This window comes from Rhinatrema bivittatum, chromosome 8 (assembly GCF_901001135.1).
Source record: "Rhinatrema bivittatum chromosome 8, aRhiBiv1.1, whole genome shotgun sequence".
In the NCBI taxonomy this organism is placed as follows: domain Eukaryota; kingdom Metazoa; phylum Chordata; class Amphibia; order Gymnophiona; family Rhinatrematidae; genus Rhinatrema; species Rhinatrema bivittatum.
The window spans coordinates 180,493,288-180,519,753 of NC_042622.1; the positions used below are offsets into that span (position 1 = coordinate 180,493,288).

The 26,466-nt window shown below is 47.8% G+C and overlaps 1 protein-coding gene across 3 annotated transcripts in view; it reads left to right on the top strand.

Moving 5' to 3' along the window:
• The window catches only part of DUSP14 (dual specificity phosphatase 14), a 28,617-nt gene extending 11,281 nt beyond the window's left edge, over positions 1–17,336 (top strand). Inside the window, exons 1-3 of one of the 3 annotated variants that reach the window (XM_029613419.1) lie at positions 1,213–1,224; positions 1,970–2,022; positions 15,700–17,335. In XM_029613419.1, the coding sequence (XP_029469279.1) occupies positions 15,735–16,349 (615 nt within the window). In that variant the 5' untranslated portion in view covers positions 1,213–1,224; positions 1,970–2,022; positions 15,700–15,734 and the 3' untranslated portion in view covers positions 16,350–17,335. Of the gene's footprint in view, positions 1–1,212; positions 1,225–1,969; positions 2,023–15,699 lie in introns of those variants that run through there. The other 2 variants (XM_029613417.1, XM_029613418.1) reach the window with 2 other exon arrangements.
• The last annotated feature ends 9,130 nt before the right edge of the window (positions 17,337–26,466 follow it).

A 26,466-nucleotide genomic window follows, 5' to 3' on the forward strand; every position in this document is an offset into this window, starting at 1 on the left:
CGAGAACGAACACAAATCTGTTTCTGGGATGGCAGCTACTGATAAAGGCATTTGCAGGTCTTATGGTTCCTTGAGGGAAGCAGCAGTCCCTGGGAAGGTCTGGGCTTCAGTGAGCTCAAGAAGCTAATGTTAAAATTAATAGGTGAGCCTGCTGGGTGATAAAAACAGAGACTATGACGAGCTGCAAATGTGTAGATTTTGGATTTTATTTAGGCCCCTAGATTCACATATCCCACCCCTTCCCATTGGATCTGGTGGGCAGAAAGGGGAACGGGGATGAAGTTACATTTCTGACTCCCTCCCCTCCAGGAGTAATACCATTGCAATGGCTAAGGTGGAGTACTGCATCTAACCAGAAGGCCGAGACAGTACAGTGCGCTTCACTGCTCTGCTCTCTTCTTTTGGAGCGCACTGTTAACCCGCATTTGGATACTCGTTTTTGACGCGCTAGCTTTACCCCTTATTCAGTCAAAAACACGTGACCAACCCCCCCCCCCCCCCCCCCGAAACTAATAGTACCCGCAACATGCAAATGCATGTTGATGGCCCTATTAGTTATTCCCACGCGATTCAGTAAGCAAAATGTGCAGCCAAGCCGCACATTTTACTTTCAGAAATTAGCGCCTACCCAAAGGTAGGCGCTAATTTCTGCCGGCGCCGGGGAAGTGCACCCTCATGGCGATATTAAGTCGGAGGTCCCAAAAGTAAAAAATAATTAAAAAAAAAAATTTAAAATCAGCTCACGGGTTGAAAACCGGACCCTCAATTTTGCCGGTGTCCGGTTTCCGAACTCGTGGCTGTCAGCGGGTTTGAGAACTGACGCTGGCAAAATTGAGTGTCGGCTGTCAAACTCGCTGACAGCCGGCGCTCCTGTCAAAAAAGAGGTGCTAGGGATGCGCTAGTGTCCCTAGCGCCTCTTTTTACTGCGGGCGCTCATTTGAATACTGAATCGTGCGCACAGGAGAGTGGCCTGTGCACTCTCCCACGAGGCAGTAGGCCTCCATTTGCACTTACTGCAGGTAAGTGCAAATGGAGGCCTACTGCCAAGATCCCCCTCCTCCCCCTGTCGTATACAGCTGAGAGTGACACTGAGGCAGGTTCCAAAAGAAGAGAGCAGAGCAGTGTTAGATCATAAACAGGAACTGTTCCTGAGAGCCAGTAAGGAAGGATGGGAGAGAGACCGTGGTAGGGAAATACTGAAAGTAGAATAGATGAGGAGTGGAGGTCTGAGATTAGCCATCACAGATTCTGCCTGTGTGTCTGCAAACCTCCTCTGACAGCCTCTCCGTTTTATATTTTATTGGTTGACAACACACAGCATGGCTTGACAGAATTGATTTCCTAGGCAGAGAATTTCACGTGTAAGCATGCTCCAGTACGTATTGCCTTCACTTGCTTTTTATTCCCTTTCAAACCCAGTTGCCTGTTCTTCTTTACCCCTATTACTCCCAGGCATGGCCAGGGCCGCCTGCTGCTCACAGATCAGTGGGGATCTACATCAGGATAATGGCCCTGGAGCAAGGGTTCCACGCTTTGTTTTTCAGGATCACCACACTAAATATTTATCATATAGTCTCTCTCTTTCTGCACACATACCCACACATATATATGTGTGAGTGTGTGTTTATATATAGACAGTTGATGCAAGAAACTTCAGTTTATGGCACTTTTAGTGACAACCCTCCACCCTAAATTCACAGAGTTGAAGTGTGAGAAGCAACATGTTCATGGAGGGGATGATGGGAACAAACCATGGCTTTAGAATGCTTCCTTTCCCTAGTGCTGCCCCTGCGCTCAAGCCTGCCCTGTCACTGCAGCACAACGTAGGAAGAATGCCGGTTTAAACATTGGTACATTTCTGCGCTCATCCTTTCGCCAAGATGGCATTGCTCTGTTTAACTGCTATAGTGTTCTGCTGGCTTTCATTTGCCTTCTTACTAACTTTTCTATACTGCTTTCCCCCCAACAGCTCCAGGACAAATGTTCGCCTGTCTAGTGCACACCCCCAGCAGATCATTAAGTGTAAGTGTGAACCAGACGTCGCTTGTCAATATTTTAATGTGTGCCCTGTTGCGTGAGATACCAGACATTCCATTTCATTGAGACACAAAGAAATGTGATCATTTCACAAGCCAAAACTAATCTTGCTTTTTTTTTTCAGATACAGGGCAGTGCATCCAAAGCATACACCTCAAGCAGAAATAATCTTGTATTAATTAGGAGTAGACTATTGCATCAATTTTTTTTTTTTTTAAATGCATGGATTTGATTGGTTCACATTGGTTTTGATGTCACACATACTACATGAACCAATAGTGTGCCCATCCATCTTGGGTAATTTGTGACACTGTTTTGAAAGATGCTGCTCCCAGGGGTTTAGGGAGGTAGCAGCAGCTTCAAGATTTAATAAAAAAAAAGTTTACAGTGATAAACTTTTCAGGTGCGATATGGTTGTGATTTAGTCCTGAAATACTATAGGCAGCAGTGTGGTCCCTACCATAGCTCCAGCTCCTTAAGTCCTTCCAGCTAACATTAATGGACTAAGTGACTACTAACGAGCCAAGAGTCATTCTGCTAGAGTGACTGAACACTGGCCAGTATAATCTGCATTATGAAATTATTAGTTTCCTAGCGTGTAGCCAGATGGACTCAGGTCCAATGGGGTTTATGCACCCCTGCCAGCAGATGGAGATGGAGTCAGGTTTCAAAGCTGACATCACCCTAGATACACCCCTGCAGTGACCTCAGCCTTTCAGTATTTCTCAGTCTCCAGCAGATGTGGACATGCTTTTCCTATGGGGAACGCTGTACCTTTTGGAAGAAGAAATTCTATTTTTAAACTGGAGAAAAGATTGAGCCCCGCTCTCTTATGATGATACCTAAAGGTCCCTCCCCCAGCTGAGAGTTCCTGAGGTGATTTCCAAGATCCCTCAGAGGTGGGCCTTGGTCCAGTAGCCGGTTCTCAGCATGGACTTTGCTGCTGAAGCAGCTGCAAGGCAGCTGGTGCAGGAAGCCAAGGGCGGCAGTGTCGGACAAAGTCTCTGTACGCAGCGGTGAGTCCAGGTAAATCTTAAAAAAAAGAAAAAAGGGATTTCCTCTAGATTCAGAGATGTTGGAGGGGTTTCGGTAAGACTTTCTCCAGTCTCCTTGCTTGTCGCACCGTACCAATGTCGTTCCTGATCCGGTTGAGGTAAGGGGAAGTGGGCTTCTGAGTGGGTTAAGCGGCCCCCCGGAAGGCTAGGTCCCGCTTTAGGCTTGGTGAGTACACCACATGGTAGGCTACGGTGGCGCCATCTTGTGCGCGTTTGGGTACCTGTATTGCCCACCATAGAGCTTTGGTACGCGCAGTGCGTAATCGGCTCTGTGCATGTACATACGCGCACAACTTACTAGGCGTAGAATACAAATAAAGCTGGGCGCACAGGCTGCATGTGCACCTCACTGCGGCCAATGGCTCTGGCAGCAAAACATAGGCACCTTTCTCTCTGTGCTGCTTGTCACATTAGGGCTGCACAGTCTGACCTAGATTCTTGCTTATGTCAGCATTGTGAGGAAGCCCAGGGAGAGTTGGCCTCCCTGGCTCCTCCCATTCAGAGGATGGTTCAGCCACAGCTTAACCGGAAGTACCCCGGATCTGAGTAACCGAGGGACTGGATCATCCATGGGAGAGAGAAATTTAGCGGCACCTACCCCAGTACCTCCTGAGGGGTTGCATGGACCCGGCCGCCTTCTCTTAAGTGGAATTCTTTCAAGGCCTTCAAGTCTTCGTGCAGGCACAGTCTGCTACCTCACTTGCCCCTGTCCAGAGGGAACCTCAGCCAGTAAGCCCCCCCCACCCTCCCAGTGCTATTGGCAGACCTTTAAGCATGCCTACTCACTAAGGGTATTCCTGGCAGGGACCCGGAGGGCACGGATGAAGAAGAGGATCCAGATTCCTTGGAAGATGGGGAAATCCCCTCTGGTTTAGAACTGTATCAGACCATGTTACGGTTTTTCCATAGAGACGAATTGCCGGCCCTGGTTTCCCAGACCCTGAAGATGCTGGGAGTTCCTGGGGCAGACTCTATGACGGGACCAAAGAAGAATCCCATTCTGATTTCCCTATGGAAAGCCTCTTGCTATCTTTCAGACTTGGAATAGGATGCCCCATAAGCAAATTTTAAAGGTGGGTGAGCGTTAGAAGCTCTATATCCACTGGATCCAGCAGCGAGAGAACATTTCTGTTTCCTTAAAGTGGATGCGTTGGTCTGTGCCTTCTCTAAGCTAACAACTATCCCAGTGGAGAGAGGAGTGGCCTTAAAGGATGCGCATGATAGACGGATGGAGTCCATCCTTAAAAGGCTTTTGATGCAATAGCAATGACCTTACAGATTGCTTCTTGTTGTGACCTGTTAGGTCGTTCATGCCTGCTCCGCTCTCGGGAGGTAGATGACTCTGTGGTGAATTTCAAGCGGTTATGGAATCTGCCACCACCTTTTTATCTGACGCGGGCTCGGACCTAGTCTGTACCTCAGCCAGAAGAGTGGCCTCAGTGGTGGCGCCCAGAAGACAACTATGGCTGCGAAATTGGTCAGCAGACGTAACCTTCAAGGCAACTCTCCTAAAGATGCCCTTTAAAGGATCGCTTTTCTTCGGAAGCGAATTGGAAAATCTGGCCAGTAAATGGGGCGAATCTCCATCCCAGCTACCAAAAGATAAGAGAAAGCAGTTACAGCGCCCCTCATCCATGAGGGGTTGATCCAGGGGCTCCCAATGCTTTTGCCCCTAGAGAAACTTGACATTTCAGAGGTGTCTGTCCTTTGGGAGGTTGCAGTCCTTTCAGAGTCGGCAGCCAAGAGAGGGTTAGACTGGATTCAGGTTTGTTCTGAAACCCCCAATGAAGTTTTGCCAACCTACCCTCGGAACAAAGAATTAGGGGGGTCACTTGTCCCTCTTCTACCAACAGTGGGTTAAGATCACTTTGGACAAATGGGTACTGGAGGTCATATGAGAAGGATATGTGCCGGAAATTTGCATCACGCCTCGGGACATATTCATATCTCCTTGCCACTCCCAGCACAAGAAACAGGCAGTGGAGACTACCCTGTTAAGGCTCCTCAGTATGAGAACTATAATCCCAGAACCTGTGCCCCAGGAAAATATGGGGCATTATTCCATCTATTTCATCGTACCCAAGAAGGAAGTTCCTCTCTCTCCATCCTGGACCTCAACCGACATCTACAAGTGATTCATTTCCGCATGGAAACCCTACGCTCTATGAAAACGGCTGTACAATCAGGAGAGTTCTTAACCTCCCTGGACCTATTTGAGGCCTACCTACATATTCCAATCTGGCAAGAACATAGTTTCCTATGTTTTGTGGTACTGTGTTGCCATTATCAGTTATGGGCACTGCCCTTTGGCCTGGCCACTGCCCCAGAACATTTTCCAAGATTATAGTGGTCGTAGTGGCAGCTTTGAGAAAAGAGGGAATCCTGGCGCACCCGTACTTAGATAACTGGTTGATCCAAGTAAAGTTCATGGAAGAGAGTCTCTGGGTGACCAACAGGGTGACCTCTTTGCTTCAGGAAATCAGTTGGGTTGTAAACGTGGACAAAATCCGTCTGAAACCCTCCCAGTCCTTGGAATAACTGGGAGCCTGGTTCGACACCAAGCAGGGCAAGTTCTTCCTCCCGACCACGAGGATAAGGAAATTGATGTCCCAAGTGTGTCTGTTGATGAACACAATATGCCTGACGGTATGGAGCTATCTTCAAGTCCTTGGTTTGATGGCGGCAACCATGGAAGTAGTGCTGTGGGCGAGGGCACACATGCAACCACTTCAACGCTCCCTGCTCTCACGTTGGAACCCACTGTCTCAAGACTATTCGATTTGCCTCCACATACCAATGGAAATATGCTCTCAGCTCCAGTGGTGGCTGCAAGAAGCGTATCTGGGCAGGGGTATACCCCTGTCCCCTCCAAACTGGCTGGTCCTCACGACAGAGGCGAGCCTCTGGACTGGGGAGCTCACTTTCAGGAACTGATGGCCCAGGAGCGTTGGATCAAGGAAGAGGCCCTCTGGAACATAAACCACGTGGAAGCTCGGGCAGTCAGACTAGCGTGTGTACAGTTCAGCCACATATTTCAAGGTTAAGTGGTCTGCGTAATATTGGACAATGCAACAACAGTAGCCTACATCAACTGCCAGGGTGGAACTAAAAGCCAGCAAGTGTCACAGGAGATTAATTTCTGCCCATTCCATAAGGAGATCTATCTACAGATGATCTCAGCCTCCCACATCACAGGAAAAGACAACATCATAGCAGACTTTCTAAGCAGGGAGAGTCTGGATCCAGGACAGTGGACATTGTTGGCGAAAGCCTTTCAGCTGATAGTAGATCACTGGGGTCTCCCGTCCATCGATCTGCCGGCCGCATCTCACAATGTGATGATTCTCTGATTCTTCATTCGCAGAAGAGATCAGTTGACCCTGGGGATCGACGTTCTCATTCAGTCCTGGCTGGAAGAGGAGCTGCTATTCGCCTTCCCTCCATGGCCCTTCCTCGGCAAGGTCATTCGCAGAATCGAGCACCACAGGGGATTAGTCCTACTAGTAGCTCCAGATTGGCCCAGGCATCTGTGGTATGCGGAGAAGTGGAGACTCCAGGTGGAGTCCCCCTCTGTACCTCCCACCGCACAGGGACCTGTAACAGCGGGGACCAGTCCTTCACAAGGATCCGATTCAATTTTGTCTTACTGTCTGGCCCTTCAGAAGACTCGCCTGATGAAGAAAGGATATTCGGCGGCAGTAATTGCCATCTTACTCCACACACGGAAGTTCTTTATGTCCCTAGCGTATGTACGGGTCTGGAGAGTATTTGAGGCCTGGTACAAGGAATGCGGTGTTTCCCCTCAGATGGTCAAAATCCCACTAATTCTGGAATTTTTGCAGGACAACTTAAGGTTTGACCCTTAACTCCTTGAATGTCCAGGTAGCAGCTCGCTCCTGTTTCGGGGCGAGGGAACAGAACCCGCTTGTCGGCTCATCCAAACATGGCCCGTTTTCTGAAAGGGGCGTAGCACCTCCGGACAGCCCTACGGTGGCGGGTTCCCTTGTGGAATTTTAATCTTGTATTGGGGGGATTTTGGCAGGGCCCTCCTTTCAGCCACTGCGCAGTCTTTCTTTGCATTTATTAACCCTGAAAAAAGTGTTCCTGGTGTCTATATCGCATCTCTGAACTACAGGCATTGTTGTGTCGGGAACCGTTCCTCCGGATGATTTCAGGAGCATTACAGCTTTGTACCGTTCCATCCTTCTTGTCCAAGGTAGACTCGGAATTTTATTTGAATCAGTCCATTTCGTTGTCATCCCTAGATAAGCACTACCTCCTCCGCCATTTGAATGTCAATATGTATGTATTTATTTATTTAGATTTATATTCCGCTTTTCACACTTTTTTTTTCAGTACTTCAAAGTGGATTACATTCAGGTCCTGTAGGTATTTCTCTATCCCCAGAGGGCTTACAATCTAAGTTTGTACCTGAGGCAATAGAGGGAAAGTGACTTGCCCAAGGTCACAGTAGGCTTTTGGTGCAGTAACTGGAAGTTTCAGAATCGTTCCAAAAGACGGACCCCTGTTTGTCCTTCACGGTGGATGGAAGCAGGGCAAACCAACTTTGCGGGCTACCATAGCACGCTGGATTAAGGAGGTGGTCACAGGAGCCTATGCGGAGGCAGGAAAGCCATTACCCCTTCAGTTTAAAGCTCGTTCCACTAGGGCTAAGGCAGTCTCATGGGTGGAAGTTAGACTGCTGTCTCCCGTCGTCATCTGCCGAGCGGCAAAGTGGTCCTCCTTGCACACCTTCTTCAGGTTCTATCGCCTGGATGTTCAGGCCCGGGAGGATGCAGCCCTTGCAAGAGCGGTGTTAACCGGACTGCGGGCAGTCTCCCACCCCCGATTGGGAGTAGTTTTTGTACATCCCATTGGTCCTGAGTCCATCTGGCTGCACGCTAGGAAATGGGGAAATTACTTACCTGATAATTTTGTTTTCCTTAGTGTAGACGGATGGATTCAACATCCCACCAACGGCTGCCCAAGAACGGTGCCAAGGATTCGCCTGTGGAATGGATATTGATTCCAAGAGATTACGGGTAAACAGTCATCCAGTCACTAGTTCAGGGCATCTATAATCTTACTGGAGTTCAGTGTTTGTTTGGTTGAGTATAATTACAGTTATCCGTTTTTAATCGTTTTTTCAATAGTATATCCACAGTAACTTTTGAAGAGAATACTAAAGGGCTGAGGTCACTGCAGGGTTGTATCTAGGGTGACGTCAGCTTTGAAACCTGACTCCGTCTCCATCTGCTGGCAGGGGAATATAAACCCCATTGGTCCTGAGACCATCTGCCTACTCTAAGGAAGAAGTATCAGGTAAGTAATTTCTTCATTTCACCAAACGCTTTCCATTATTCCCAATGGAAACACTAGGGTGTGCTCAAGGAGCTGGTTCTGGCTTGCAGGAGGCCAGGTGTTTAGGTAAAAGTCATGCCCATATTGTTGGGGGATAAGGGGGGCTGGAGGAATTTTAGTGGGGATTGTGTGTGCTCTTCTGCCCAAGATGGTGACATGCAGAGGAGGAAGATAAAAAAAAACAAACAAAAAAAAACAAAACACAGAAGTCCTGGCTAAGGAGAAACCATGCAGTTGGTCACATACAGTGGCAGGTAGCCGAGATGTGTCCTCTGCAGCATGTACAGAAGAAGAGGTCAGAATGGATGGACCGGATTGTGATTTTCTGCCTTCATTCAGCATATTGCTATATTTCATAATCCAACTGTAAATGAAAAACAAATTCACACCCTATTGCAGCAAAATAGTAGCTCTACCTCTGCATGTTTATATATCATAACATATCCTTGTTTGTTTTTTTACATATATAAGAGGGGAAGATATCCTTTGGTGCTCTAGGTATTGAATTTCATAATAAAAACTAAGTGTAATGCAATACTTAAATTACTGAGATCAATAAGAATTTTTTCTCAGCATTCAGACAGGAGCAAATTATATCATGGTATATATACCCCCTGCTGTGACATCAGCCTGCCAGTATTCTTCATCTTCAGCAGATGATTTACGTGTATCGCCCTAGTGGGGAATGTTTAAAAAAAAAAAATAAATAAATAAAAGAGAGAGAGAAGGAGAAAAAAAGGAGGAGATTAATCATGCACTGCTTCTCTTGAGGTGATACCTTATGGTCCCTCCCTCAGTCGAGTTCTCCTGAGGTGATAGCTCATGATCCCTGCCTCAGTCAAGTGCCTTGGTCTGGTAACCAGTTTTCCAGTATGGACTTAGATGCCAGGAGAGAATTAGCTGAGAGAGTAGCAGTTGCAGGAATGTCAAGTGAAGGCATTAGCCCTCTTCCCTTGCAGCCAGAGACAGACTCTGTACTCGGCCGGAACTGGCTGAGCTCAGGTAAGGAGATGTTAAAAACAAAAAAACCGTGAGGGATAATTCTAGGGATCCCTCGTCCCCTCATCTGGTCTGGTTTCTGACCTTCAGCGTGTCAATCCAACGTTAGTTCCTGCCTCTGTGAAGGTCTTGGGAAGTCAAGGCAGTTTTGGCGGGTTGAGCAGCCTTTTGGCTAGGCCCTGGTCTCAGGTTTCTCCGAGACGCCCTGTCATAGGCTGCAGTGGCATTCACGCGCCTCCTTCTGTGCAAGTCTGCCGCGAAACAGTGACTGACGTCTGTTCACACTTTTTATTTATTTATTAGCTTTTAAATATCGACATTCGTGGGTACATCATGCCGGTTTACAATATAACTGAATGCATGTCTAGGTTGGGCATCCGTCTGGACCGCATGGATTGGACGTCCAAATTTTGGACGTCCTTAGTTCGTGTAGTTCTCTGCTCCTGCTGCCTAAGGGGCGGATTTTCAGAGCCCTGCTCGCATAAATCCGCCCAAAACCGGGTGGATTTACGCGAGCAGGGCCCTGCGGGCCGGGAAGCCTATTTTACATAGGCCTCCCGGCGCGCAGAGCCCCGGGACTCGCGTAAGTCCCGGGGTTCTCTGAGGGGGGCGTGTCGGGGGCGGGCCCGGTCGTCGTGGCGTTTCAGGGGCGTGTCGGCAGCGTTTTGGGGGCGGGTACGGGGGCGTGGCTACGGCCCGGGGCGGTCCGGGGGCGTGGCCGTGCCCTCCGTACCCGCCCCCAGGTCGCGGCCCGGCGCGCAGGAGGCCCGCTCGCGCGCGGGGATTTACGCCTCCCTCCGGGAGGCGTAAATCCCCCGACAAAGGTAAGGGGGGGGGTTTAGACAGGGCCGGGCGGGTGGGTTAGGTAGGGGAAGGGAGGGGAAGGTGAGGGGAGGGCAAAGGAAAGTTCCCTCCGAGGCCGCTCCGATTTCGGAGCGGCCTTGGAGGGAACGGGGGTAGGCTGCGCGGCTCGGCGCGCGCCGGCTATACAAAATCCATAGCCTTGCGCGCGCCGATCCAGGTTTTTAGCAGATACGCGCGGCTCCGCGCGTATCTACTAAAATCCAGCGTACTTTTGTTTGCGCCTGGAGCGCAAACAAAAGTAGGCTATTCGTGCGCCTTTTAAAATCCGCCCCTAAGAGTATGCACTTATGGGACATCCTATCTTAAATAAAGGTATCTCATACTTGCGCACCCTAATTTTAGGCATCCTGTCTGGGCTTGCCTTGTACAAGGACGTACACCTGGACGCACAATTGTCAGATGCTGTTTGTAAGCATGCTGCTAGTGGCTGTCTTATCCATGGCATAACCTTGTACAATGTGCTTCTACTTCCCCACCATGCTAACACTTTTTTAAACTGCTCATTCCACTCTACTCTCCCCCCTCCTGCTAACACTCCTTTTGAATCCTATATCTGCTACCCTAATGTTTGGTCGAAAATCCTGTAATTTTCCTTTTGCCTACCCAGTTCTCTAATCAGTTTATCGACTATATGCCATTGAATCTTGTTAATTGTTACTCTGTTTCTTTATTAGTTTGTTAGTTCCTGTATTCATAGTTATTGTTCTCTGTAAAGGCATTGCCGAAAAGTTACAAGTTATTTGTAAACCGATACGATGTGCAAACGGTTGTCAGTATATAAAAAAATTCTAAATAAATAAATAAATGGCACCAGTAGCATTCAGGTTGGAGAGTAAGATTGGCCTTGAATGGGGCACTCCAGAAACTAATTTTAAAGGGGGATGAGCTTGGTAAGTCTGTACGCCTTGGATCCTGCAGCGAGAGACAGCAGTTGTGTTTTCTGAAAGGGAATGTGCTGGTGTGTACAGTCTCCAAGTGGATGACCTTTCTTGCAGAAGGGGCAGCAGCTTTGGCAAATGCATAGGACAGGAGAGTTGAGGCTATCCTTATACAGGCCTTGAGGTGGTGGCAATGAATTGCAGTTAGCCTCTTGCTGCTCCCTGGTGGCTCGTGCTTTTTTGCTTCTATCTCAGGAAGTTGACGAGAATGGTTTGAATATCAGGGCAGTGATGGAACCGGCTTAAAGGATCACACTTGGTTCTGGGAGTGAGTTAGAATAAATGCCAACAGGTGGAGTGAGTTCCAAGTTCCTCGTTTACCAGAGGATTAAAAGCAGGCATCGCACTGTTTCGGCACAAGGGCTTTCAAACATTTTTGGCCCTACAGTGAAGCGCCTTTTCAGAAGGCTCTACCTCTAAGTAGTCCTTTTGGCCCAGGTAGCTCAGATGGGCCGTAGGCCTAAGTGGTGATGTATCCAGACTCCCTCAATGAAGGTGTGCTGAACCACCTCCTAGAACTGGAGATAGCGGTTCGTCTGTCTTCTCTTATCAAGGTTGGGTCAAGATCACGTCAGACCAGTGAGTTCTGGAGGTGATAAGGAACGGCCATGCTCTGGAGTTCTGCTTTCCTTGGGGCGACTTCATGACTTCTCTCTGCAACTCTTTGGAAAAGAGGCTGGCAGTAGAGATAACATTATCAAGGCTCTTGAGCAGGTGGGCCATGGTTCCAGTGCTTAAAATCATAAGAAAGTACAGGTCGTTTTTCCATTAATTTCATTATACCCAAAAAGGTTTCCTCTTGTCATCCTGATCCTAAAGGAAGTCAATAGTCATTGCGAGTGGCTCGTTTACACATGGAAGTCTTATGCTCAGTGAAAATGGCATTACAGACGGGGGAGTTTAAGTCTCTGGATTTGTCGAGGTGTATCTTCATATTTCCACTTGGCTGGAGCATCATCGGTTCTGGGGTTTGTTGTTTTGGGGCAGCATTATCAGTTTTCAGTTTGGCCACCACGCCCAGAACCTTCTTCAAGGACCTGGTGGTGATAGCAACAGTGTCGAGACAGGATGGTATTCTGGTCCACCCATATCAAGACGTTTGGATAATTTGGGCATGGAGGAAGTCTTCAGGCCTCGCACAAGGTGGTTTCCTTACTGCAATATGTAGGTTGGGTGGTGAACTTGACCAAGAGCAAGTTACAGCTGTCTCAGATAGTGGAGTGTCTTGGTGTTCATTTCGACACAAAGCAAGGCAGAGTGTTCCTGTCGGAGTCCCACATTTAGAAATAAATAGTGCAGCACGGCTACTGACATAAGCAATTCGCCCGGTGATACGGTCTTACCTGCAGGTGTTCGGTTGATGGTAGCCACCCTAGAAGTGGTTCCATGGGCAAGGGCACACGTGTCCTCTTCAGTGCACACTGGTGGCATGATGGCGTCCATAGTCAGGACTTTTCAATACGGCTTCAGTTACTGGTGAAGACTAGGATCCAAATGCAGGGATGGTTGAAAGTGGATAATCTAAGGAAGAACATTTACCTACAAACACCGAACTGACTGGTACTCACGACAGATGCGAGCCTCCAGGGTTGGGAGGTTCACTTTCAGGAATTAATGGCGCAGGACTGCAGAGTAGTTTATCTGGATCATCTATCATCTGGAAGCATGAGCCATACAGTTGGCATGCTTGCAGTTTGTTGATTGCTGGCAACGTCAAATGCTCCAAGTAATGTTGGACACCGCAATGATAGTGGCTTGCATCAGTCGCCAGGAAGGCACCAAGAGCCAGCAAGTGTTGCAGGAAATAGTCCAGCTCTTGGAATTGGCAGAAGTACATCTTCAGGAAATTTCCACCTCCCATATTGCAGGAAAAGACAATGTAAGAGCCAATTATTCAGCAGACAGTCTGGATCCAGGAGAATGGAAATTGTCGGACGAAGTGTTCCAGCTCATAGTGGGCTGCTGGGGCCCACCATTTAAGGTTCCTCCCCTTCTTCACTCAAAGGGGATATCTGAAGTCCTTGGGCATTGATGTTCTTGAGCAGAAGTGGCCGGAAGACAAGCTTTGGTTTGCTTTTTCCACTGCCCATGTTGGGCAGAGTGATTAGAAGATCGAAGGACACACGGGACTGGTGCTTCTGGTGATAGATTGGTCCAGGAGGCTGTGGTATGCAGATTTGCGGAGACTCCTGGCAGACTCTCCTTTTTGGTTACCTGTCCACAGGGACCTATTCTTTGTGTAGGTCCATCTCAATTGTGTCTTTCGGTGTGGTCCTCAAAAGGGCTCTGTTGCTGATGCGTGAAGTCTCCACTGCTGTGATTTCCACTTTGCTTCGAGCACAAAACGTTTTCTCTCTTTAGATTATGTTCGGGTTGGAGAGTATTGAGGCTTGGTATGGGAATGAGGCATGCTTCCTCATTCGGTTAAGATCCCGCTCATTTTGGAATTCTCACAGGATGAGTCACTTACATTCTTGAAGGTGCAGGTGATAGCTCTTGCCTATTTAAGCGTCAGGTGAATGGTGGACCCTTGTCGGCCCATCCAGATGTGGCCTGGTTTTGTTGGGGGTGAGGCTTCTTCATACTCCCATGCGGGTGCTGGTGCCATATTAGAGCCTTAATCTGGTTCTAGAATTTTGGCAAATTCCACTTTTTGGTTACTGCGTAGCCTCTCCTTGAGGTTAAAGTCTTGAAGGCGGTGTTTCTCGTGATGAATTGTTCCACGTGTCGGGTCCAAGCTTTTTCTTGCCGGGAACCGTTCTTGCAGGTGACCCCCGGGGGCGATCCAGCTTCTGACTATACCATCCTTTTTTGCCGAAAGTGGCCTTGGATTTTCATTTGAACCAATCAATTTCCCTGCTAGTGCTGGACAGGGAGAGAGTTGTGGATGAATATAGTCTGTTGCAGAACTTGGAAGTCAAGAAGCATCTGATGCGGTATTGGAGGTTATTAAAACCTCTCAGGAAGGCTGACTGCCTGTTTTTCTCCACGGTGGAGGTAAACAGCGGGAGTCGGCGTAGCAGGCTACATTAGCCCGTTGGGTTAAGGCAGTTATCACGGCTGCATATATGGATGTTGAGTATCTGTTGACTAAACAGGTTAGGGCTCATTCCACTAGAGATCAGGCAGTGTCATAGGCGAAGCTTCAATTGTTGTCTCCCTTCGCTTTGCTGAGCTGCGACATGCTCCTCCTTACACTCTCTTTTTTTTTCAGGTTTTACTGCCCGGATTGCAGGCCCAGAAAGCAGCCTCTGTGCATGCGATGTTGGTTGGATTGAGGGCAGCCTTCCACCCTGTTCAAGAATAGCTTTGGTAAATCCCACTCGTTGTAGATTAACCTACCTGATTGCTGAGAAATGAGAAATTACTGTTTATCTGATAATTTCCTTTTCTCTAATGAAGACAGGTTAATCCACTTTCCTGCCCTTGGATGCCAGTTTGTCCTCCTGAGTGGCTGCGTTCTGGGGATAGATAACTAGTAAGTGTCAGTTTTAGTCCCTAGATTAGTGGTTACACTCTTTGGCTGAGCTCAGTGTTTCCTGTTGCTAAGTGCTTGAACAGATGTCTGTTAATGGTGATAATTAAGTATTGTTAGTTTGTCCACAGTTGGCTTTTCCAGACAATACTGGCGGGCTGATGTCCTTGCAGGGGTATAAATATTCCATGACATCAGCTGTGCTTCATCTCCACCTGCTGGTAGAGGTGCATAACCCACTGGTCGTGGATTAACCTGTCTTCATTAAAGAAAAGGAAATGATCAGGTAAGTAGGAATTTCTCATTGCTTCAGTTAACATGGTCTCAGTTTTCTCCTGCAGGGAAATCTGCAAGGGTTAGTGCAGCTTAGGAGAGACATGGGGGCTTCCTGCAAGGTGGGGAACTGTGCAAGTTTTAAACCATGGCATGCAAACTATTAACATAGGGCTAGCAAACACCTTAGTAGAATTTCATAATTTAACTTTGGCAGCCACCACAAGGCTTTGTCTGGTATCAGTATGTCATCCCATCTTTGGATACGTGAGGGAGGAAAAAAAAAAAACAAAACCTCATGCACAAATTATGACAATGCTTTCCTTGTGCAGTTTTTAATGCCTGCAGAAGTTTATGAACACCTGCTGCCACTGCTGATGTTGAGATTATCTTAATGGGGGTGGGGGGTATTGTGATCTAGATCAGATTCAGCACCGATGAGGCTTCTATTAAATCAGTCACACTCTGGGAGCAGAAAGATGTTGGCTCACGTAACCTTTTACCAGGATTGTCTGCTGATCTGTACAAGGCCTCTGGCTATGACACATGAACCAATGTGTGTGTGTATGTGTATATATATATATAAATATATATATATATATATATATATAAATATATATATATATATATATTTTTTTTTTTTTTTTTTTTTTTTAAATCTTGCAGTATTAGAGATCACTGCACTTTTGTTTTGCAGAGCAGAGTCACTCTTCTGTTGCTGGCCATGAGGGCATGACACACAACAACCCAATGAGCTCCAGAAGTCACAGCTACCTTCACCGTGCCATTCTGGCCCCTCGCCTACTGTCTGATGGGGCGCTGGGAGGCATTGCCGAAATCACCTCCTGCCTGTACCTCGGCCGAGGGAGTGTGGCTTCTAACAGGACCCTGCTGCTATCTCGGGGCATCACCAGCATCATCAACGCCACCATAGAGATCCCAAACTTCAACTGGCCCCAGTTTGAATACGTGAAAGTGCCTCTGGCCGACATGCCCCACGCGCCCATCTCCTTGTACTTTGACAGCGTTGCCGACAAAATCCACAGCATTGCCAGGAAACACGGCGCCACGCTGGTGCACTGCGCAGCAGGGGTGAGCAGGTCGGCCTCACTATGTATCGCCTATCTGATGAAGTACCACAAGGTGTCTCTGCTGGAAGCTTACAACTGGGTGAAATCCAGACGCCCAGTCATTAGGCCCAATGTGGGTTTCTGGAGGCAGTTAATAGACTACGAACGCAAGCTGTTTGGGAAAACCAGTGTGAAAATGGTGCACACCCCTTATGGTATTATACCAGACATTTATGAGAAGGAGCGGAGAAACCTGATGCCTTACTGGGGGATATAACTTAGCCGGCTCTTCTGCAATGGGAAAGGTAAATAATGCTGCAGCCTAGGCAGCTTAAATCTTAACAATTTTCCACATCTGTAAAGGGGAAACTCCCGTGAGCACATAAGATTATGGTATTTTCCAACTTCTGTAACATGCTGCTTCAAAACCTTTAATTTTAGAAAAGAGCATTTTAAGTTATTTTGTAAAATAAAAAGGACCAATTTTGTCCAGAGGCTGATAATAGTTGGAGACTGGGTGGGGGCTGCAATGCATCAGTGGGTTCCTTAGCCAGCTGACCACCTGGTAGTCCCCGGTGGTCCGTCATGAAGTCTGACCCTGCTTAGCCACACTGCGAACACTGATCCAAATGCTTCCCAGATAGTGGGTAATAAGATCCAAGACAAGCTTGAGTCCTTACCGTTATAGTAAACAGGTGGGATACAACCTTATTGTTCCGGTGTTGACTTGGTAGGATTACCAAGTTAAAAAGACATGAAAGGAGAACTGCTTTTGGGACCAGTTTCTAAGAACTGAAAGGAAAATTAACATGTCCTGCACATAGAACAAGAGCACAAATTCAATTAATCATTGATGGAGAGCTACCCACATCATGTTACCTCCCGTTATCACAGCTGAAAAAAAAGTGGTGCTCAGGGAAGGAATGGATTCCTTTTTTCAAGAGCAAAGGAGAATGGGAACATATCTTGGAATCATAACTTTAATTCAGTGGCATGCACAGAAAAGGTGGTTCTGCAGAACTGGCCTTAACAGAGGCTGTGTGAATATGGCCTTGACAGCAGCAACTCTGCGTGGCTCTTTCTGATAGCTCTCAGCCTCGGCTGTTGCACAAAATACAACAGGGGTGTGACAATAATGTGTTCCTGCAGAATTTGGTTTTATGATCCTAAGCTGTTCAGTAGTGTGTATGAAACCTTTCTTCAACTTTGTCTCAGTTCAAAAAATAAAGATGATAATTATAATCCAAGTGATACACATCGAATTTTTTCCTCCCTAACTGCACAATTCTCCCAGTGACTTTTCACTCCCATACTGAGATCACAGGTATAGGCTTCCATTTAGAGGGTTATTATTCTACAATCATTGCCTAACCTTTGGGATAAGAGCATTTCTTCAGATTATCTTTAATTAGGGATATTTCCTTTTCCCTCTATGTGCCCAATCAGTCCAGACTCCTGGGTTTATTCCCCCCCCCCTGCCAGCAGATGGAAACAGAGAAAAGCTTCGCTGACACTGCATCTTAAACCCCAGTGCCCCCTGCAGTTCCTTAGTATTTCTCTGTCTCCAGCAGATGGCGCGAGTCCTGCAATTCTGCGTTTTCCCTCTTTTCAGCAGTTTTTTTCCTTTTGAGCCTTCCTCGGGTTTCTTTTGGTTTTTGAGACTCCTAGTGAGTTCTGCCCTGTCCAGCTGAGGCAGCTGAGCCGGGGGTTGGTGCCCTTCTGTGTAGCCGTGGGGTGTAAATCTGGTTGTCCAGATCTTTCCTCTTCACGAGGCGGCTGCAGGCTACATTTGATTTTTTTGGGTCCCTGTTTGAGACTTAGCCTATTTTTGTTTGTTTGTTTGTTTTTTAGGGGCAGTTTGTCTCTGGGATAAAGTTAAAAAAAGAAAGAAAAAGGTATTTGCAGCGGAGCACAGCTCAGCTGGGTGGGCGGCTTCCTCCCCTTAGGTTGGGGTTAGTTACAGGTCCTAGCGTGCTTGGGGGAGTCTTCTTCAGGCATTTGGAGGTGTGTGCTTTTTGGGGCTTTTTCTCCCTCGGGTGGCTTCCTCTCTGAACAGCTCACGGCAGTACATGCCGCTCATGTGGCTCAGTTTTCTCATGCCTAAACAGGTCGGGGTTGTTCGTGGGATGTGTGGTCTGTGGGAAGGGCTCCTCCATTGGCCCCCCCACCAGCTAAGCAGCGTCTCATTTCGGGCAGTTTCGTGCTGGCTGCGAACAAGGTCTCTAGCGTGGTTGCGATCCCTCACCCAGCCGACTGGGAACGGTGGCCATTTTGGATATCTCAGCGATAGTTCCCGCATTGGGGGCTGGGGTGGGAGATGATCCCTCATGTTTCTCTCCGGCCTGTTCTGAGGTTGGGGGGGGGGGGGGGAGGAAAGCCTGTTGCCTCCAGTTTTACAGCCAGGCCCTGCAGGAGTTGGTGCAGGGAGACCTTTTCTATTGACTTTATTCTCTTGCTCCATGATGCATATTTGGCCAGGCAACAGGCAGCTTGAGGGGGAGGGGGGGCTAGCCAGCCACTGCTGCTTCCAGTTCAGCCCCCAGCTTGGGGGGGGGGGGCTACAGGGGGTTCCACTCGGGCCAGTATATCTAGGAGGAGAGTTCCCGCGGTGCAGAGGTTGCTAGGTCCCCTTTTGGGGGTCTCTTCTGGATGAGCCCAGCGTGGCCCCTGGGGATGAGCCTGACCCAGGAGCACCGGTGGGTCCAGTTCAACCAGCAGTCGGGGATGTGGGTTAAGGGGATGACCCACTGTTTTCAAGGTGGAGGACCCTAAAGTCCTCCACCTAAGAATCGTCGGTTCAGTGTGCTGCGGCAGTCAAAAAAGCAAACAGAATGTTGGGAATTATTAGAAAAGGAATGGTGAATAAAACAGAAAATGTCATAATGCCTCTGTATCGCTCCATGGTAAGACCGCACCTTGAATACTGTGTACAATTCTGGTCGCCGCATCTCAAAAAAGATATAATTGCGATGGAGAAGGTACAGAGAAGGGCTACCAAAATGATAAGGGGAATGGAACAACTCCCCTATGAGGAAAGACTAAAGAGGTTAGGACTTTTCAGCTTGGAGAAGAGATGACTGAAGGGGGATATGATAGAGGTGTTTAAAATCATGAGAGGTCTAGAACGGGTAGATGTGAATCGGATATTTACTCTTTCGGATAGTAGAAAGACTAGGGGACACTCCATGAAGTTAGCATGGGGCACATTTAAAACTAATCGGAGAAAGTTCTTTTTTACTCAACGCACAATTAAACTCTGGAATTTGTTGCCAGAGAATGTGGTTCGTGCAGTTAGTATAGCTGTGTTTAAAAAAGGATTGGATAAGTTCTTGGAGGAGAAGTCCATTACCTGCTATTAAGTTCACTTAGAGAATAGCCACTGCCATTAGCAATGGTTACATGGAATAGACTTAGTTTTTGGGTACTTGCCAGGTTCTTATGGCCTGGATTGGCCACTGTTGGAAACAGGATGCTGGGCTTGATGGACCCTTGGTCTGACCCAGTATGACATTTTCTTATGTTCTTAAGTGGTGCGCCTTTTTAAAAAGAAAGAGCTAGATGTTTTGCTTGTTTTGGCTTTTCAGGTCCTTGGGGTAAAAATGCCCCAGGAGGACCAGGATTTGGAGGGAACGGACCCAGTCCTGGATGGCATGCAGGGTCCCCTGACTTTTTTTTTCCATACCACAAGTCGGTTAGGAACCCGGTAGAAGCGGAGTGGGGGACTCTTGATTCTGGCTTAAAGGTTGACAGGTCTATGGGGAAGCTCTATCCCTTACCACAGTAGGATTTGGAGTCTTTTTTTCTCTCCCTAAGGTAGACACGGCGGTTTCAGCGGTTACTAAGAAACCCACGATTCCTGTGATTGGTTCAGCCGTGTTGAAGGTTGTGCAGGATCGCTTGCGTGCGGCTGTTTGTTCCAGCTTTATACAGCGGGCTTGTCTTCGCTGGGTGCAGCAGCTCCAGGAAACTTACTGCAGTCGAGTGAGGACAAGGACATGGCCGACAGAGTGGAAGTAGCAGTGGCTTGTGGGGAGGATGCTCTCTACAATTTGGTGCATACCTCGTCGAGGTTTATGGCTTCAGCCGAGACTGCCAGAAAGTTGCTCTGGCTCCACAATTGGGCGACGGATGTTTCCTCCAAAGCGCAGTTGGCTTCATTGCCTTTTAAGGGTCAACTCTTGTTTGGGGAGGACCTTTAAGCAGTTTGCTGCAGTCGCTTGGGGACAATAGGGACCTCGCGTTGGCCAAGGATAAGCCTAAGGCTAAGAGGTTTTGCTTCAGCCACCTGATGCATCTCCTTTGTCAGGGTCCCATATTTTCAGTCCAGGCTGCTCACATTTTTCTAGCAGCATGGCTTTTGAGAGGAGGCATTTGAGGCGGAAAGGTTATCCAGATTGTCGTCCCTACATTGTTACAGTCTAGAAAGAAGTCTACGAACCTGTCTTACATTAGAGTAGGGAAGGTTTTTTGAGTCCTGGTGCTCTGCTAAGGGTGTGCGTCCGCTCAGGGTTTTAATCTGATATTCTATCTTTCTTACAAGATGACTTCGCCAAGGGCTTGTCTCAGTTCGATTAAAGTGCAGGTGGCAGTGCTGGGCTCTCTTTGTGGCAAAATTGATGGTTCTCCTATTTAGGCTCATCCAGATGTCATTAGGTTTCTTAGGGGGACAATGAATGTGGCCGTCCTGAAATCTTAATCTCATCCTTAGAGGTTTGAACCGCTCTGGAGCCAATGTTGAAGGATTTGACTCTTGAGGTGGTTTTTCTTGTGGCCATCTGTTCGGCTAGGAGGATTTCTGAATTGCAGGCTCTGTCTTACTGCAATCCTTTCCTTCAGATTTCTGATGTGGGAGTTTCTTTATGGACAATACCTTCATTTTTACCAAAGGTAGTCTCAGCGTTTCATGTCAAGCAGTTGGTGGAGCTTCCATCTTTTCCTGCCTTAGGTGCGTCCAATCCTCAGGCAAGGAAGCTCAGATGTTTGGATGTTAGGAGAGCTTTGTTACGTTACCTTGAGGTTACGAATGAGTTTAGGTGGTCTGATCATCTTTGTGCTGTGGAGTGGTGCAAAGATTCCACGTTTTCTAAAGCCTCTATTGTGCGTTGGTTGAAGGAGGCGATTGCTTCTATGTACATGACACGGGGTTGTCTGGTTCCGGAAGGTTTGCATGCTCATTCTTCACGTTCACAAGCAACTTCGTGAGTGGAAGCACAACTTTATTCTCCACAGGAAAGTTGCAGGGTGGCAACTTGGAAGTCACTGCATACCTTTGCGAGGCAGTAATCATCTAGATGTAGGAGATATGGATACTGAGGAACTGCAGGGGGCACTGGGGTTTATGATGCAGTGTCAGTGAAACTTTTCTCTGTCTCCATCTGCTGGCAGGGGGGGAATAAACCCAGGAGTTTGGACAGATCCATGGTACTACAGGAAGGAAAATTAGCAGACAAGAACCAATTTTCCTTTTTGGGGGGTGGGGGGAGTTTCTGGCTGTTTCCTCTTATTCCTTTTTGAACCTCCAGTTTGCTAGGGGACAGCCTCTATGAGGAGCATGGAGCCGTCGTTTGCAAATGCTTAGCAGAGATAGGATGAAAGTTCCAGTTTTAGATGCTCTTTACAGTAAGTGCTGTGGCATGCTTTAGGGTAATGCAGATTTCCATCTATGTGCTCAAAAAGCACATGGACCCAAATTGATAAGGAACTAGACCCACTCCTATAGAGCCACGATCACCTTCTATTTCATGCAGAAGTGAAAAACTACAATCTGCCTCTTGCTCACACACACAAATCCTCCTCTCTCTCTCTCTAACACATATATGCATTTTGGAAGCTTGCACTGAGTGGAAAGAATGCCTCTGGTAATTCTTGTGCTCTAGCGTAAATCTATCCAAATGTGCTACTCTCTCCCCCCTCACCCAACAATCAAAGAGGCATGGACTGTGCCTCTGCTTGGCAACCAGTACTCATGCCCGGCTTGTAGTTATTACCAGTACCCATAGGGGCTATAATTGCTACCTCTGCAGCATTCCCAGCCCTGGCTGGTCTAAAGCCTTCTTTTGGAACTTAAGGGCCCAGGAACAGTGGTGATTTTCCTTGATTTGTCAGGAGTCTTCGCCACAGTCAACCACAAAGGAGTTGTCAGATCAGTTGAGGGAGGCTGGGTCAGTAGGGAACAGAAGGTTCAGCTCCTCCTTACAGGAAAGATCACAGCAAGTTGTGATGGGCCATTTTATTTGGTCTAAGTTGCAGAGTTTGACATGTAGAATACTGCAAGGTTCAATTCTGTGCCCCCCCCTACTTATTTAATGTCTGTTTCCACTGTATTATATAATGGGGGGGGGGGAAGAGGCCTACAGTGTACTTGTTATGCATGACTTCAACATTTCTTTTATCCAATAATTTTTTCCATTTCAGCTAAACTAATAATGGCTTAAAAGTAGTAGCCTAAGGGCTGCCAAGGCATAGGCTGAAATTAAATACTAGGAAAGCAAAGAGATTCTAGCTGGAAAGAGACAGTGTCAGATTGCTAAGTGTTAAGTAACAGTTCTGCTATTCCTTTATGTCTCTTAGGAATCAGATTAGGCTCCAAGCTGATACAAAAATCTCAGTAATACTGAGGAATTGTTTCAGGTACCTGCATGGCATTTGCTAACTATGCAAATGATATACAAGTACCTGATGCAGGCAATCCTATCAAGGTTACAGGTATGCAACTCTGGTTAATCTAACAGGTTTCTCCTAGCACAGCAGGGATGAAGCCAGACACGGAAAACTTATGTCATAGTTTCTAGAACTTTGAGTAGGTACACGGCGCATGCCCAGCATGCACTATACCACGTGGGGTCCCTCTTCAGTCTCGTAACATAGAATTACAATAAAAATAAAATAATAAACAGGAGAAACCCACCTCTGCAGGGTGGTGGGCAGGTTTCGTGAGGCCTAATATCTTGCTGTCCTAGGAGAATACCTGTTACAGGTAAGCTTTTGCTTAGGACAGGATGGTAGTCCTCACCCATGGGTGAATCCCTTGCTACAGGCTGCTTCCCAATATAAAAGGGGACCAACAGGCACAACCACCATAGTGCTGTTGGTAACAGAGGGGGAGATAGCCTGAACCCAAACAATGTGCCTTAGGCAGGGAGAGTTGGGTTCTACACCTCAAAGAGATTCTGGCAGACAGACTTAAACCTGTCATATTGGCCATCCCAAGCCGGTCAGTAGTGTGATTATGAATGTGTGGAGAGAGCTCCATGTCACAACCTTGCACATCTTGTCCACGGGAACTGCTCATAAGTGGGCCACAGACATTACCATCGCTAACCGAATGAGCCTTGACATGAGCCCCAAGATGCAGGAGGAGATGTAATCTGCTAGCCAACTGGATAGTGTCTGTTTGGCAACAGCAACTCCCAATCTATTCCTATCAAAAGAAATGAAAAATTGGGTTGACTGTCTATGGGCTTCTATCTGCTCCAGGTAGAAGGCTAAGGCTCTCTTGCAATCCAAATTGTGCAGTGCTCATTCGCTTTGAACATAAGGACATAAGAAAATGTCATACTGGGTCAGACCAAGGGTCCATCAAGCCCAGCATCCTGTTTCCAACAGTGGCCAATCCAGGCCATAAGAACCTGGCAAGTACCCAAAAACTAAGTCTATTCCATGTTACCGTTGCTAATGGCAGTGGCTATTCTCTAAGTGAACTTAATAGCAGGTAATGGACTTCTCCTCCAAGAACTTATCCAATCCTTTCTTAAACACAGCTATACTAACTGCACTAACCACATCCTCTGGCAACAAATTCCAGAGTTTAATTGTGCGTTGAGTAAAAAAGAACTTTCTCCGATTAGTTTTAAATGTGCCCCATGCTAACTTCATGGAGTGCCCCCTAGTCTTTCTACTATCCGAAAGAGTAAAGGTGTGAATGGGGCCTGGAAAAGAATGATTGACTGGTTAAGATGGAAATTCATCACCACCTTAGGCAGGAACTTAGGGGGTGTACACAGGATGACCCTGTCATGATACAACTTGGTGTAAGATGGATGTCACTAAGACCTGGAGCTTGCTGACCCTGCGTGCTGAAGTGACCACCACCAAAAATATGACTTCCCAGGTTAAGTACTTCAGGTCACAGGTAGAAATCAGCTGAAAAGGAGCTTTCATCAGCAGAGCGAACACCACTTTAAGGCCCCAAGATACAGCGGGAGGCCTTAAGGGAGGCTTCCAGTGAAGCAGGTCCTGCATGAAATGTACCACTAGAGGCTGTTCAGAGATTGGCGTACCATCTGCACCTTGGTGGTAAGCGCCAATTGCATTTAGAAGAACTAGAATGGAGTTGGTTTTTAGGCCAGCCTACGATAGGTGCAGAAGGTAATCAAGCAGTTTTTGTGGGGGGCAGGAGAATAGATCTAGGGGCTTCTCACACCAAACCGAATACCTCTTCCACTTCAGTCCATAGGACTGAAGTGGAAGATCAGGCAGCGGCAGGATCACCCTCTCAACATCCAGGCTGAGAGTGACAGGGCCTGAAGGTTGGGGAGGGCGGAGCCTGCCCTGATCCTGCATGAGATCTGGGGAAGTCCCCAGAAGGTCAACTCCCAAAGGAATGGAAACCAGATCTGTCTCGGCTAATGAGAGGCAATGAGGATCATAGCCCCTCGGTCCTCTCGAAGCTTCAGGAGTCTTCATTACTAGAGAAATTGGAGGATATGCGTACAGAAGACCCTTGCCCCAATAGCAAGAAAAGGCATCAGAGGCTGGTTCACCATCTGATCTGTACGGGGAGCAGAACAGAGTCACCTGCCTGTTGCAGGGGGATATGAACAAGTCCACATCTGGGTTTCCCCAAAGACAGAAGATCCGATTTACCACATGCTGGTCCAGTGACCACTCGTGGGGTCTAAAGGCTCAACTCAGTCTGGCCGCTATCATGTTCTCTGTTCCGGCCACATACATGGACCAGAGCTCCATCCCTTGGGACAAAGCCCAGGACCATACCTGAACCACTTCCTGACACAGGAGGTATGACCCTGTGCCTCCCTGCTTGTTGACAAACCATATTGCTGTTTGGATCAGGACAATTTTGTTGGACAGCTGATCCCTGAAAACCCATAGAGCGTACCTAATCACCCGGAGCTCCAGGAAGTTGATTTGACATTATGCTTCCTGGGCGGACCATAGACTCGGTGCAGAGCCCCTCTACATGAGCACCTCACCCCAGGCTAGACGCAGCCGTGGTCCATTTGGGACAATTTGGGTAGGGGAAGTTTGGAAAGATGTTCCCTGCTCCAAATTCGAGAGAACTTGCTACCAGGACAAGGAGTCCCGGAGAGACGAAGTGATGCAGATGCGAGCGTGAAGCTCTTGGTAGGCCTGGTGCCACTGTGACCTTAAGGTCCATTTGGGTTATGAATGTGTAAACAGACCAAGGGAGTGACATGGACAGTTTCAGGCATGTGGCCCAACAGCCTCAACATATGCTGAGCTGACATGCTGGCTCTGCACCGCCACTATGGATACCACGGTGACCGCCCTGAAGTGCAGCAGGAAGGCTTTTGCCTGAGCCATGTCTAGGCGAGCTCCTAAGATGTCCAATTGAGGTGATGGGCTGAGATGGGACTTCAGGTAGTTTATGATGAGCCCTAATGACTCCAACACGTAGATGGTCAAGTGCAAGAACCAATTTGCCCCTGCCTGAGAGGTGCCCTCAACCAACTAATCATCCAAGTAAGGGAAAATATGCACTCCCAGCCTTCAGAGGTGCACCCCCTCCACAGCCAGACACATGGGGCCGATGCTAGCCCAAATGGCAACACTCTGTACTGGAAGTGCTGTTTCCTACCACAAATCTGAGATACATTCACATCAAGAGTTTTCCAAGTCACATGAAGTATGTGTCCTTTAAATGAAGGGAGCATAGCCAATCCCATTTTTGCAGGAGGGTAATCAGGGTGCCCAGGGAAACAATCTTTAACTTTTCTCTTTTTAGAAACTTTTTCAAGGCCCTGAGGTCTAGGATGGGACAGAGTGCCCCTGTTCTCTTTAGAATCAAGAAATACCGGGAGTCGAATCCCTGCCTTCTTTGCCCTGGTGGAACAGGCTTGACCACTCTGGCCATAAGAGGGCAGAGCGCGCCCATAACAGTACCTCCTGCTGTACTATCAGCCCCCAAAACAGGCACAGAGGAGAATTTGACGGGACACCCAATAGGTTCAAATCGGTATCCTTGGTGGATGATGGACAACACGCACTGGTCTGAGGTTATACTGGGCCACCGATTTGCAAAGAACCATAGCTTGCTTCTGACCAGGGGTAGGTCCAGCGTCTCAGGTACAGGTGGCTGACTGGCTTATGCTCCTTATGATCCAGTCAAAACCATCCCAGGATTTGGCTGGGGC